The 15,392-nt window shown below is 48.5% G+C and overlaps 1 protein-coding gene across 1 annotated transcript; it reads right to left on the bottom strand.

The window, feature by feature from the left end:
• Positions 1–218: 218 nt before the first annotated feature.
• Positions 219–9,526, bottom strand: LUC7L3 (LUC7 like 3 pre-mRNA splicing factor; the record flags this gene model as incomplete). The annotated part of the gene is made up of 10 exons (XM_075351482.1): positions 219–817; positions 1,766–1,944; positions 2,710–2,861; positions 2,979–3,259; positions 4,018–4,179; positions 4,443–4,547; positions 5,677–5,751; positions 5,870–6,014; positions 6,394–6,433; positions 9,454–9,526. Coding segments are annotated over 9 exons (1,179 nt in total), but the record flags the coding sequence as incomplete, so codon positions are not given.
• Positions 9,527–15,392: the final 5,866 nt, after the last annotated feature.

Raw genomic sequence — 15,392 nt, 5'->3', positions numbered from 1 at the left:
GAAGAGCCAGAATTGGAGCATCTAATGGATGCGCCACTTCTGGGGCAGCTGCGGGCTGCTATTTTAAGGCTGGGAAGGGCCAAATAACTATGGACCTTCCCAGCCTGATAAATCCAGCCCCCAGCTGCCTGCTTTAACCCTTTCTCGGTTTACCGTGGTGTAGCCAATCACTTAAGCCCGAGTTCCCAACTGCTTGAAAAACGAGAGACGCGGAAACAAACAGTAACAAGTTTATTTGAAAAAAAAAAAGCATGTAATACCAAGCCAAGTAACAACAGCGCACATTTACAGGAGGATTCAGAGGATGCGTTTATTGGATAATCTACAGCTACTCGTAAAAAAAAAAATAAAAAAAAATTAAAAAATAAAACGTTCAAACATTTTTTTTTTTTAATTTCATTATGTTTTTTTTTTTTTTTTTTTTCCTTTTTTAAATTCTCCCTCCACCCCAAGTCCACAAAATAAAATAAAATTTTTAAACCGATATGCAAGGCGGGTTTTTTCATATGTGCCTGCACCGGTCATAAATAATTTTTTTACATTGTGTCCTGACACCTCCAGGACCGGACATCAACAAAAAACAGATCGGTGGCTAAAAACTTCAGCTCTTAACTTAAGAACCAGCTAATTTTTTTTTTATTTTTTTTGTGTGTGTGTAAAGGGATTTTTTTTGTGTATTTTTTTTTAATTCTCAATACAGGTTTCGGTCACCTCATATAAAGAAGGTCTTCAATTAAGACATCTTGGGGTGGGGGAGGTGGAGAGAGAGAAGGGTGGTCTCTTAATCTTCGGCACGTCGTCGTCGTCGTTGTCCTGTCTGGCAAAATGCGCAAAAAAATAAAAAAAGGAAAAAAAATATATAATTAGTTCATTGCAAATAAAAAAAAAAAAGTACACACCGATCACATGCAAAAAAAGACGGAAAAAAGGAGAATCGTCTCCAATAATGGATGACTATTTTTTTTCGGCAAAGGCCAAAAAATAATAAAAAAAAACAACTATACTGTGCTACAATGTCGCTGCCCCTACTTTGTAAAACGTTAAACACATACCTTGCACTGAATTTAATACTTTTTTTTTTACAGAATTTTTGTAATACTGCATCCCTAGACACAGTCGAAAGAAAATCACCAAAACGGTTAAAAACCGGCATAAAAAATAAAAAAAAAAAATAAACATTGCAGTTTTGCTTGACAGACACATATATAGATATTACGCGAGTACGGAACAGCATTCAATACATGGATTATTTTGGTAGAGAAAGGAGTACCTGTCGAGAGTACCTGATTAGTATGACTCAATCCTTGATTTTTAATTTTCAGGGGCCCCGCTTACAACACCAACGCTGAGTGAGGTATGGCAGAGAGGTGAATTTATTCATTAACCCTACACTTCCAGCAATCCAATGCTCTCGAGTTACAGAACAGACCGCATTAGTGTGCAAGGCAAACCACTCCAAACAGCTGTCACAAAAAACATCCGCTTCATTTTTTGGTTTTTTTAAACTCCAGCCATATTTTTTTTATTTTTTTTTAATTAATTTGCGCCTCTTGGAATTAAATCTTACGACTACACATTTGCTGCATTTATGACAAAAAGCATCAAGAGCACAACAGGTTGGGTAAGTGGCGCAGATGTGGGAGGAGAGGGCACTACAAATACAGAAAGTGATGGTATACCTCCACAGTCTCTTCATCTGTGCATCCTTACGCTGCACCGTTACATTACAACATAAGAGCTATGGGCGGGGGCAGCGAGCACTTACCTGTCACTGACCAGAGGACTAATCAGATCAGTTTTAATTGGACTGAGTGTCACCTTCAGATTTTACGCCCTCGTTGGCCCCGTTCACTGAGGTCGGTGCCGACGACTCCTTAGAGTCGGATTTGCGGGAGTCGCTCTGCCCGTCCCGGCTGCTTTTTTTGTCGTCGGAGCTTCTTTTGTCTGGGGAGATGAAGAACGTAAAGTTACAGCCTTGTGCGTGTGAAGCCCCTTCACAAGATCTCACACCAAGCCCACATCATTCCCTGCAGATGAAGGCCGAATTATCTAGCCATCATCTGCCTCCAACAGCCATGGATGGAGCAGAGCGCCGTGCTGACATGATTGCAGGCCAATGTGCAGAAGACCCCCTGCGCTGGTCCTGACAGCAGAAGACCCCCTGCGCTGGTCCTGACAGCAGAAGACCCCCTGCGCTGGTCCTGACAGCAGAAGACCCCCTGCGCTGGTCCTGACAGCAGAAGACCCCCTGCGCTGGTCCTGACAGCAGAAGACCCCCTGCGCTGGTCCTGACAGCAGAAGACCCCCTGCGCTGGTCCTGACAGCAGAAGACCCCCTGCGCTGGTCATGACCACTGGGAACTGCACAAGACCCCTGTGCTTGTCATGAGAGTGGGGGGACTGCAGAAGACCCCTCTGCTGGTCAGGACAGCGCTCCTGTGAAAGCTTGCTGGGCTGGGCTCAGACGTTACAGCCACAATGTGTCCAATAAAAGCTGAAAGCTCAGCAGAGGGGTCTACAAACGACAACAGCCAAAAGCAAAGCCTTACATTTAATCCACCTTCAGCTGCCGCTGTTTGCCAATGGTCGCAGTTATCAGCCGCGTAGAGCTGGCAGCTTACATGATATTTAGTGACCTGGTGAGATACGGGGGGCCCGGCCCGAGAGAGCAGAGATCGCTACTAAATCCACTTCAGCCTCCACTACAAACCTTGTTCCTTTGACCTCCGCTCTCGGTCTCGGCTTCTGCTTCGGTGCTTGTAAGTTTTGCGGTCTCTGCTTTTTGATCGGCGCTTGTCTCTGCTGCGGGACCGATGCTTCCGGTCCATTCTGTTGTGACTTCGGCTCCGCTGGCGTTCACGGCTACGTGGAGAACACAAGGGGCGATCAGACATTGAACACGGCAAAAAGCACATGGAGGGGTGGGGGGGGGGGGGTGACAGATAAGAGGCGGCCTCTGTCTGGCAGGATAGGACTGACCTGCTTCTCCTCCGGTCCCTGCTCCGCGATCTCTTGTGGTCACGGGACCGGCTGCTCCTTCTTTCGGAGGCTCGGCTGGAGTTGCGGCTGTGCGAGCGGCTTCTTTTGCGCTTGTCCCTGTCCCGGTTTCTGTCTTTGTCTCGCTCTTCCTCCTCCCGGCGGCGTTTTTTCTCTTTTTCTTCTTTCTCGCGTTCCTTCTCTTTCTCTCGGTCTTTTTCTTCTTTCTCCTTTTTTAACTTATCGTCCCTTTCGGGCTCGTCTGTTTTTTTCCTGAGTTTTTCCTTGAGCAAAAAACACAAAAAACAAAACAAAATAAGACTTGTAATCCAAAGCATCCTCCGGGGACCTGCACCCCCTGACCTCCGGGGACCTGCACCCCCTGACCTCCGGGGACCTGCACCCCCTGACCTCCGGGGACCTGCACCCCCTGACAGCCAGGGACCCACACCCCTGACCTCCGGGACCTGCACCCCCTGACAGCCGGGGACCTGCACCCATACACAGACCTCACCCATCCTAAGAGTCCACCGCCCTCTACAGGCAGCCCTGGGGACCTGCACCCCCGACCTCCAGGACCTGCACCCATACACAGACCTCGCCCCTCCTAAGAGTCCACCGCCCTCTACTGGCAGCACTGGGGACCCACACCCCTGACCTCCGGGGGACCTGCACCCCCTGACCTCCGGGGGACCTGCACCCCCTGACCTCCGGGGGACCTGCACCCCCTGACCTCCGGGGGACCTGCACCCCCTGACCTCCGGGGGACCTGCACCCCCTGACCTCCGGGGGACCTGCACCCCCTGACCTCCGGGGGACCTGCACCCCCTGACAGCCGGGGACCTGCACCCATACACAGACCTCACCCATCCTAAGAGTCCACCACCCTCTACTGGCAGCACTGGGGACCTGCACCCCCGACCTCCAGGACCTGCACCCATACACAGACCTCGCCCCTCCTAAGAGTCCACCGCCCTCTACTGGCAGCACTGGGGACCTGCAGGCCTCGCTGCTCCCCTTTTCCTGCCCCGTCGCCCCTCACCTTTAACTCCTCCACCGTGTTCTTTATTTTGGCGTAGCCCATGTGCTGTTTCCCCATGAGATGGTCGTCCACCCGGGACTGAGCGTCTCCCACAATCAGGAAGGCGCCGCAGACCTCGCACACCTCCATCTGCTTCTCCTGAGCCGCAAAGCTTTCAATAGTCTGGGGAAGAAAAAGAGAACAAATATATTTACACCCGTGAGGCTTCATTGTGACCGGACGTGCCCGGTCTATACGAGAGCGAATCCTTCCACCCGTTCCCCTAAACCAGCTCCAACCTAACCCCAGACGGACTCCATGGGGGAGAGGAAAGCAGCCGGAGAATCGCCCGTCAATCAGACGGACTCCTCCGCAATCCGCTCCCGCTGCCCTCGTCCTTCCTCAGTGAAGACCACCACCGAGCCCTCCATAACCCTCCGACTCACCGATGTCGTAGAATTCAGAAGTTCCCGTTCCTCCTTTAGCTGCTCGACGAGTTTCATCATCCCCTGCGCTTCCTCCACTTTTCCTTCAGTCCCGAGCTCCTCTATCTGCAAAGAAAAACGTTCACCGGTGAATACAACGGCCGCCCGGAGCGAGGAGGAAAAGCGGGTGTTTGGTTCCGGACCCAAAACACAGACTGGCCTGTTTGTCCAGTTGCTGTCCAGGTTTCGCATATGAATAAAGTTTGTTGAAAGGTTGCAGAGCAGCCAATAAGCAAGATTTTTCCGGTTTGATAGCTAGCATGAGTAGAACAGCAGCGACAGGCTGCAGCCCGCACCCGTGAGCTTTACTGAGGCTGGATAGCAAAATAGAGGATAAACATAAAAGGCGTAGGGTTCCCCTTTATTTTTCATAACCAGACACAGTAAAGCAAACAGATTTGGACGAGTATTAACCGGATGGGAGGAGCCATGGATATTGGGCCCCCCCTCTTAAAAATAGCAGCCTGCAGCTGCCCAGAATTGAAACATCACATTAGGAGTGCCAATCCTGGTGCTTTACCCGGCTCGTCCCGACTGCCCTGGTGTGGTGGCAATATAAGGGGTTAATGACAGCTGCCATCATGCCCTAGATTACTAATGGGTGAGGGTGTATGAGAACCCCCATTCATAAAACGCAAACATTGAAATTAAGCCTCTGGGTGCGGCAGAGCTGAGGATCTTCATGGGACCTTGTGTGGATTACATCGGATCTGAAAAGGTGTTTTGGGGGTTAAAAAAGGGGTGAAAGAGGGTGCATGTATTTTATTTCACATAAAGAATTTTATTTAGTAATTGGGGGGGGCGGTTATTGCAGCTGTTTTTATTTTTACAAAATCTCGGCTGTCATTAACCTCTTCCATTACCCCGATTGCCACCGCACCAGGACAAATGGATGAGCCGGGTAAAGCGCCAGGATTGGCACATTAATGTAATGTGCCAATTCTGGACAGCTGCGGGCTGCTATTTTTAGGCTGGGGGGACAATATCCATGGCAGCTCGTATCCAGATAACGGCTCACCTGCACGATTCAGGACAGGGGCGGGGGCACACATCCTGGCAGATCTTCAATGTCACTGTCAGATGTGGAAGTGAGGGACGATGGACAAACCCTTTAACTTCAGAGACTATCTAATGTTTGATCTCTGCCTCCAGCCAGTGACCGCAAGCAGAGACCGTAGTGAGCGGTGTAAGTTACCTGCAGCAGCAAGGCTTCGATTTTATCTGTCAATACTTGGACTTTCTCCTCGTTCTTCCCGGCCGGCCCAACAGACTGTGGAAGAGACGGATAAAAGGTAAGAGGAGCGCTATACCGGGGGGCAGAGACCCAACAGGAGGGAGGAGCTGGACTGTGCAGGGACCGCGATTCCATCCTCCGGGCAGATACTCACACCAGATGCCTGCTGACTCTGGGACAGGGCCAACCGTGCGTGACCCCTGCGAATCCTGCGCTCCACCTCGGCCAGTAAGCTCTGCAAGTACCGCAGGAATTCCCGCTCATATCCCACCTTCATGAACCGCGAGCTCTTCTCATACCTAGGATGTAAAACAAGCGGTAGGTGAGCCAACGGCGGAGGCAGGTGAGCCAACGGCGGAGGCAGGTGAGCCAACGGCGGAGGCAGGTGAGCCAACGGCGGAGGCAGGCGAGCCAACGGCGGAGGCAGGCGAGCCAACGGCGGAGGCAGGCGAGCCAACGGCGGAGGCAGGCGAGCCAACGGCGGAGGCAGGCGAGCCAACGGCGGAGGCAGGCGAGCCAACGGCGGAGGCAGGCGAGCCAACGGCGGAGGCAGGCGAGCCAACGGCGGAGGCAGGCGAGCCAACGGCGGAGGCAGGCGAGCCAACGGCGGAGGCAGGCGAGCCAACGGCGGAGGCAGGTGAAAAGCAGAAATGGAACGCAAAGGATGGCGACACTCACTGTTTCCGCAGGTTCTCATCGTGGATCTTCTCACAAGGACCTTAGATTAATGGAGAAGGAAATATCAGTCATTACCAGACCTAAAATTAGTGTCACTGGATGTGAGGTCTGTGTGTCTCTCCCAGTAATATAGGCTGGATGTGAGCTCTGTGTGTCTCTCCCAGTAATATAGGCTGGATGTGAGGTCTGTGTGTCTCTCCCAGTAATATAGGCTAGATGTGAGGTCTGTGTGTCTCCCCCAGTAATATAGGCTGGATGTGAGGTCTGTGTGTCTCCCCCAGTAATATAGGCTGGATGTGAGCTCTGTGTCTCTCCCAGTAATATAGGCTGGATGTGAGCTCTGTGTGTCTCTCCCAGTAATATAGGCTGGATGTGAGGTCTGTGTGTCTCTCCCAGTAATATAGGCTGGATGTGAGGTCTGTGTGTCTCCCCCAGTAATATAGGCTGGATGTGAGGTCTGTGTGTCTCTCCCAGTAATATAGGCTGGATGTGAGGTCTGTGTGTCTCTCCCAGTAATATAGGCTGGTTGTGAGGTCTGTGTGTCTCCCCCAGTAATATAGGCTGGATGTGAGGTCTGTGTGTCTCCCCCAGTAATATAGGCTGGATGTGAGGTCTGTGTGTCTCTCCCAGTAATATAGGCTGGATGTGAGCTCTGTGTGTCTCTCCCAGTAATACAGGCTGGATGTGAGGTCTGTGTGTCTCTCCCAGTAATACAGGCTGGATGTGAGGTCTGTGTGTCTCTCCCAGTAATATAGGCTGGATGTGAGGTCTGTGTGTCTCTCCCAGTAATATAGGCTGGTTGTGAGGTCTGTGTGTCTCCCCCAGTAATATAGGCTGGATGTGAGGTCTGTGTGTCTCCCCCAGTAATATAGGCTGGATGTGAGGTCTGTGTGTCTCTCCCAGTAATATAGGCTGGATGTGAGCTCTGTGTGTCTCTCCCAGTAATATAGGCTGGATGTGAGCTCTGTGTGTCTCTCCCAGTAATATAGGCTGGATGTGAGCTCTGTGTGTCTCTCCCAGTAATATAGGCTGGATGTGAGCTCTGTGTGTCTCTCACAGTAATATAGGCTGGATGTGAGCTCTGTGTGTCTCTCCAGTAATATAGGCTGGATGTGAGGTCTGTGTGTCTCTCCCAGTAATATAGGCTGGATGTGAGCTCTGTGTGTCTCTCCCAGTAATATAGGCTGGATGTGAGGTCTGTGTGTCTCTCCCAGTAATATAGGCTGGATGTGAGGTCTGTGTGTCTCTCCCAGTAATATAGGCTGGATGTGAGGTCTGTGTGTCTCTCCCAGTAATATAGGCTGGATGTGAGGTCTGTGTGTGTCCCCCAGTAATATAGGCTGGATGTGAGGTCTGTGTGTCTCTCCCAGTAATATAGGCTGGATGTGAGCTGTGTGTGTCTCTCCCAGTAATATAGGCTGGATGTGAGGTCTGTGTGTCTCTCCCAGTAATATAGGCTGGATGTGAGCTCTGTGTGTCTCTCCCAGTAATATAGGCTGGATGTGAGATCTGTGTGTCTCTCCCAGTAATATAGGCTGGATGTGAGGTCTGTGTGTCTCTCCCAGTAATATAGGCTGGATGTGAGGTCTGTGTGTCTCTCCCAGTAATATAGGCTGGATGTGAGCTCTGTGTGTCTCTCCCAGTAATATAGGCTGGATGTGAGCTCTGTGTGTCTCTCCCAGTAATATAGGCTGGATGTGAGCTCTGTGTGTCTCTCCCAGTAATATAGGCTGGATGTGAGGTCTGTGTGTCTCTCCCAGTAATATAGGCTGGATGTGAGGTCTGTGTGTCTCTCCCAGTAATATAGGCTGGATGTGAGGTCTGTGTGTGTCCCCCAGTAATATAGGCTGGATGTGAGGTCTGTGTGTCTCTCCCAGTAATATAGGCTGGATGTGAGCTGTGTGTGTCTCTCCCAGTAATATAGGCTGGATGTGAGGTCTGTGTGTCTCTCCCAGTAATATAGGCTGGATGTGAGCTCTGTGTGTCTCTCCCAGTAATATAGGCTGGATGTGAGGTCTGTGTGTCTCTCCCAGTAATATAGGCTGGATGTGAGGTCTGTGTGTCTCTCCCAGTAATATAGGCTGGATGTGAGCTCTGTGTGTCTCTCCCAGTAATATAGGCTGGATGTGAGGTCTGTGTGTCTCTCCCAGTAATATAGGCTGGATGTGAGGTCTGTGTCTCTCCCAGTAATATAGGCTGGATGTGAGGTCTGTGTGTGTCTCCCAGTAATATAGGCTGGATGTGAGCTCTGTGTGTCTCTCCCAGTAATATAGGCTGGATGTGAGCTGTGTGTGTCTCTCCCAGTAATATAGGCTGGATGTGAGGTCTGTGTGTGTCTCCCAGTAATATAGGCTGGATGTGAGCTCTGTGTGTCTCTCCCAGTAATATAGGCTGGATGTGAGCTGTGTGTGTCTCTCCCAGTAATATAGGCTGGATGTGAGGTCTGTGTGTGTCTCCCAGTAATATAGGCTGGATGTGAGCTCTGTGTGTCTCTCCCAGTAATATAGGCTGGATGTGAGCTGTGTGTGTCTCTCCCAGTAATATAGGCTGGATGTGAGGTCTGTGTGTCTCTCCCAGTAATATAGGCTGGATGTGAGCTCTGTGTGTCTCTCCCAGTAATATAGGCTGGATGTGAGCTCTGGGTGTCTCTCCCAGTAATATAGGCTGGATGTGAGGTCTGTGTGTCTCTCCCAGTAATATAGGCTGGATGTGAGGTCTGTGTGTGTCTCCCAGTAATATAGGCTGGATGTGAGCTCTGTGTGTCTCTCCCAGTAATATAGGCTGGATGTGAGCTGTGTGTGTCTCTCCCAGTAATATAGGCTGGATGTGAGCTCTGGGTGTCTCTCCCAGTAATATAGGCTGGATGTGAGCTGTGTGTGTCTCTCCCAGTAATATAGGCTGGATGTGAGGTCTGTGTGTCTCTCCAGTAATATAGGCTGGATGTGAGCTCTGTGTGTCTCTCACAGTAATATAGGCTGGATCTGCTATCACAGGCTCATGAAATCCACAAGGAGGCGCTCTTGTAAGCAGCACTGCACCCAGTTGTGGCCCGTTACTTACCCAAATCAGACCTGGTGTTTGTGAACAGCTCGGCTGGACAGAACTCGCACAGAAAGTGTTTACAGACCTGCAGGGGAGAGGAGACATGATCAGCAGGGAGCAGGAATTAAAGGGATGCTCCTCTCCCCCATAACCCCAAGTATCAGGCAAAAGTGGGCCTCGGTTATCGTTTGCTTATCACATAATGGAAATACTCTGATTCGGACCCAACCCCCCACTTTAAACTTCATACTATAAATATCTGGCATTATGCAGCATGTTGTCCCCCCGCCAGGCTGCAAATGTCAGAGGGCAGCTGGGGAGCGGGCACCACCGAGGGGATCTGCAGGACTGGACGCCGACCAGACGCACAAAGTCAGTGCCCAATGCTGGGAGATGTAGTTCTACAGATCCAGTAACATCACAGCTGCACTGAGCCAAGACCCCCCAACTATACCCTGCCCAGACGCCAGCAAAGGAGCTACACCGGGGGCGCTGGCCTGACCATGTGACCTGTACTGCCACCTTCATGTACAACACACTGGAGACCCCCGGACCCCGATGTGGAGCTGCATCACATCTGTGGGTCTGATCATCACAGGTGACAGCGCTCCTCCACCCCGAATATTATCAGCGCCCCCGGAGCCCGCTGCTCTCATCATCTGCTTCTATATAAAAAAGGACAATTAACCCATTCAGGAACAGAGTATACTGTCATCCTCACCTGAAAACCTACCGCTGCATAGGAACAACGAAAGAGCGAATGCACCGCACACAGGATACATTACACCAACAGTACTATACTGCAGAGCTGCACTCACTATTCTGCTGGTGCAGTCACTGTATATACATTACTGATCCTGAGTTACCTTGTGTATTATACTCCAGAGCTGCACTCACTATTCTGCTGGTGCAGTCACTGTGTACATACATTACTGATCCTGAGTGACCTCCTGCATTATACTCCACAGCTGCACTCACTATTCTGCTGCTGCAGTCACTGTGTACATACATTACTGATCCTGAGTTACCTCCTGAATTATACTCCAGAGCTGCACTCACTATTCTGCTGGTGCAGTCACTGTGTACATACATTACTAATCCTGAGTTACCTCCTGTATTATACTCCAGAGCTGCACTCACTATTCTGCTGGTGCAGTCACTGTGTACATACATTACATTACTGATCCTGAGTTACCTCCTGTATTATACTCCAGAGCTGCACTCACTATTCTGCTGGTGCAGTCACTGTATATACATTACATTACTGATCCTGAGTTACCTCCTGCATTATACTCCAGAGCTGCACTCACTATTCTGCTGCTGCAGTCACTGTGTACATACATTACATTACTGATCCTGAGTTACCTCCTGTATTATACTCCAGAGCTGCACTCACTATTCTGCTGGTGCAGTCACTGTATATACATTACATTACTGATCCTGAGTTACCTCCTGTATTATACTCCAGAGCTGCACTCACTATTCTGCTGGTGCAGTCACTGTGTACATACATTAATGATCCTGAGTTACCTCCTGTATTATACTCCAGAGCTGCACTCGCTATTCTGCTGGTGCAGTCACTGTATATACATTACATTACTGATCCTGAGTTACCTCCTGCATTATACTCCAGAGCTGCACTCACTATTCTGCTGGTGCAGTCACTGTGTACATACATTACTGATCCTGAGTTACCTCCTGTATTATACTCCAGAGCTGCACTCACTATTCTTCTGGTGCAGTCACTGTGTACATACATTACTGATCCTGAGTTACCTCCTGTATTATACTCCAGAGCTGCACTCACTATTCTGCTGGTGCAGTCACTGTGTACATACATTACTGATCCTGAGTTACCTCCTGAATTATACTCCAGAGCTGCACTCACTATTCTGCTGGTGCAGTCACTGTGTACATACATTACTGATCCTGAGTTACCTCCTGTATTATACTCCAGAGCTGCACTCACTATTCTGCTGGTGCAGTCACTGTGTACATACATTACATTACTGATCCTGAGTTACCTCCTGTATTATACTCCAGAGCTGCACTCACTATTCTGCTGCTGCAGTCACTGTGTACATACATTACATTACTGATCCTGAGTTACCTCCTGTATTATACTCCAGAGCTGCGCTCACTATTCTGCTGGTGCAGTCAATGTGTACATACATTACTGATCCTGAGTTATCTCCTGTATTATACTCCAGAGCTGCACTCACTATTCTGCTGCTGCAGTCACTGTGTACATACATTACATTACTGATCCTGAGTTACCTCCTGTATTATACTCCAGAGCTGCACTCGCTATTCTGCTGGTGCAGTCACTGTATATACATTACATTACTGATCCTGAGTTACCTCCTGCATTATACTCCAGAGCTGCACTCACTATTCTGCTGGTGCAGTCACTGTGTACATACATTACTGATCCTGAGTTACCTCCTGTATTATACTCCAGAGCTGCACTCACTATTCTTCTGGTGCAGTCACTGTGTACATACATTACTGATCCTGAGTTACCTCCTGTATTATACTCCAGAGCTGCACTCACTATTCTGCTGGTGCAGTCACTGTGTACATACATTACTGATCCTGAGTTACCTCCTGAATTATACTCCAGAGCTGCACTCACTATTCTGCTGGTGCAGTCACTGTGTACATACATTACATTACTGATCCTGAGTTACCTCCTGTATTATACTCCAGAGCTGCACTCACTATTCTGCTGCTGCAGTCACTGTGTACATACATTACTGATCCTGAGTTACCTCCTGTATTATACAACAGAGCTGCACTCACTATTCTGCTGGTGCAGTCACTGTACATTACTAATCCTGAGTTACCTCCTGTATTATACTCCAGAGCTGCACTCACTATTCTGCTGGTGCAGTCACTGTGTACATACATTACATTACTGATCCTGAGTTACCTCCTGTATTATACTCCAGAGCTGCACTCACTATTCTGCTGGTGCAGTCACTGTATATACATTACATTACTGATCCTGAGTTACCTCCTGTATTATACTCCAGAGCTGCACTCACTATTCTGCTGCTGCAGTCACTGTGTACATACATTACATTACTGATCCTGAGTTACCTCCTGTATTATAATCCAGAGCTGCACTCACTATTCTGCTGGTGCAGTCACTGTATATACATTACATTACTGATCCTGAGTTACCTCCTGTATTATACTCCAGAGCTGCACTCACTATTCTGCTGGTGCAGTCACTGTGTACATACATTACTGATCCTGAGTTACCTCCTGTATTATACTCCAGAGCTGCACTCGCTATTCTGCTGGTGCAGTCACTGTATATACATTACATTACTGATCCTGAGTTACCTCCTGCATTATACTCCAGAGCTGCACTCACTATTCTGCTGGTGCAGTCACTGTGTACATACATTACTGATCCTGAGTTACCTCCTGTATTATACTCCAGAGCTGCACTCACTATTCTTCTGGTGCAGTCACTGTGTACATACATTACTGATCCTGAGTTACCTCCTGTATTATACTCCAGAGCTGCACTCACTATTCTGCTGGTGCAGTCACTGTGTACATACATTACATTACTGATCCTGAGTTACCTCCTGTATTATACTCCAGAGCTGCACTCACTATTCTGCTGCTGCAGTCACTGTGTACATACATTACATTACTGATCCTGAGTTACCTCCTGTATTATACTCCAGAGCTGCGCTCACTATTCTGCTGGTGCAGTCAATGTGTACATACATTACTGATCCTGAGTTATCTCCTGTATTATACTCCAGAGCTGCACTCACTATTCTGCTGGTGCAGTCACTGTGTACATACATTACTGATCCTGAGTTACCTCCTGAATTATACTCCAGAGCTGCACTCACTATTCTGCTGGTGCAGTCACTGTGTACATACATTACATTACTGATCCTGAGTTACCTCCTGTATTATACTCCAGAGCTGCACTCACTATTCTGCTGCTGCAGTCACTGTGTACATACATTACATTACTGATCCTGAGTTACCTCCTGTATTATACTCCAGAGCTGCGCTCACTATTCTGCTGGTGCAGTCAATGTGTACATACATTACTGATCCTGAGTTATCTCCTGTATTATACTCCAGAGCTGCACTCACTATTCTGCTGGTGCAGTCACTGTGTACATACATTACTGATCCTGAGTTACCTCCTGTATTATACTCCAGAGCTGCACTCACTATTCTGCTGGTGCAGTCACTGTGTACATACATTACTGATCCTGAGTTACCTCCTGTATTATACAACAGAGCTGCACTCACTAGTCTGCTGGTGCAGTCACTGTACATTACTGATCCTGAGTTACCTCCTATATTATACTCCAGAGCTGCACTCACTATTCTGCTGGTGCAGTCACTGTGTACATACATTACTGATCCTGAGTTACCTCCTGTATTATACTCCAGAGCTGCACTAACTATTCTGCTGGTGCAGTCACTGTGTACATACATTACATTACTGATCCTGAGTTACCTCCTGTATTATACTCCAGAGCTGCACTCACTATTCTGCTGGTGCAGTCACTGTGTACATACATTACTGTTCCTGAGTTACTTCCTGTATTATACTCCAGAGCTGCACTCACTATTCTGCTGGTGCAGTCACTGTGTACATACATTACATTACTGATCCTGAGTTACCTCCTGTATTATACTCCAGAGCTGCACTCACTATTCTGCTGGTGCAGTCACTGTGTGCATACATTACTGATCCTGAGTTACCTCCTGTATTATACTCCAGAGCTGCACTCACTATTCTGCTGGTGCAGTCACTGTGTACATACATTACTGATCCTGAGTTACCTCCTGTATTATACAACAGAGCTGCACTCACTATTCTGCTGGTGCAGTCACTGTACATTACTGATCCTGAGTTACCTCCTATATTATACTCCAGAGCTGCACTCACTATTCTGCTGGTGCAGTCACTGTGTACATACATTACTGATCCTGAGTTACCTCCTGTATTATACTCCAGAGCTGCACTAACTATTCTGCTGGTGCAGTCACTGTGTACATACATTACATTACTGATCCTGAGTTACCTCCTGTATTATACTCCAGAGCTGCACTCACTATTCTGCTGGTGCAGTCACTGTGTACATACATTACTGTTCCTGAGTTACTTCCTGTATTATACTCCAGAGCTGCACTCACTATTCTGCTGGTGCAGTCACTGTGTACATACATTACATTACTGATCCTGAGTTACCTCCTGTATTATACTCCAGAGCTGCACTCACTATTCTGCTGGTGCAGTCACTGTGTGCATACATTACTGATCCTGAGTTACCTCCTGTATTATACTCCAGAGCTGCACTCACTATTCTGCTGGTGCAGTCACTGTGTACATACATTACTGATCCTGAGTTACCTCCTGTATTATACTCCAGAGCTGCACTCACTATTCTGCTGGTGCAGTCACTGTGTACATACATTACTGATCCTGAGTTACCTCCTGTATTATACTCCAGAGCTGCACTCACTATTCTGCTGGTGCAGTCACTGTGTACATACATTACTGATCCTGAGTTACCTCCTGTATTATACTCCAGAGCTGCACTCACTATTCTGCTGGTGCAGTCACTGAGTATATACATTACATTACTGATCCTGAGTTACCTCCTGTATTATCCTCCAGAGCTGCACTCACTATTCTGCTGCTGCAGTCACTGTGAACATACATTACTGATCCTGAGTTACCTCCTGTATTATCCTCCAGAGCTGCACTCACTATTCTGCTGGTGCAGTCACTGTGTACATACATTACTGATCCTGAGTTACCTCCTGTATTATACTCCAGAGCTGCACTCACTATTCTGCTGGTGCAGTCACTGTGTACATACATTACTGATCCTGAGTTACCTCCTGTATTATACTCCAGAGCTGCACTCACTATTCTGCTGGTGCAGTCACTGTGTACATAC

Source organism: Anomaloglossus baeobatrachus, chromosome 5, assembly GCF_048569485.1.
Source record: "Anomaloglossus baeobatrachus isolate aAnoBae1 chromosome 5, aAnoBae1.hap1, whole genome shotgun sequence".
Classification (NCBI taxonomy): domain Eukaryota; kingdom Metazoa; phylum Chordata; class Amphibia; order Anura; family Aromobatidae; genus Anomaloglossus; species Anomaloglossus baeobatrachus.
This window is presented reverse-complemented; position numbering and strand designations above follow the sequence as displayed.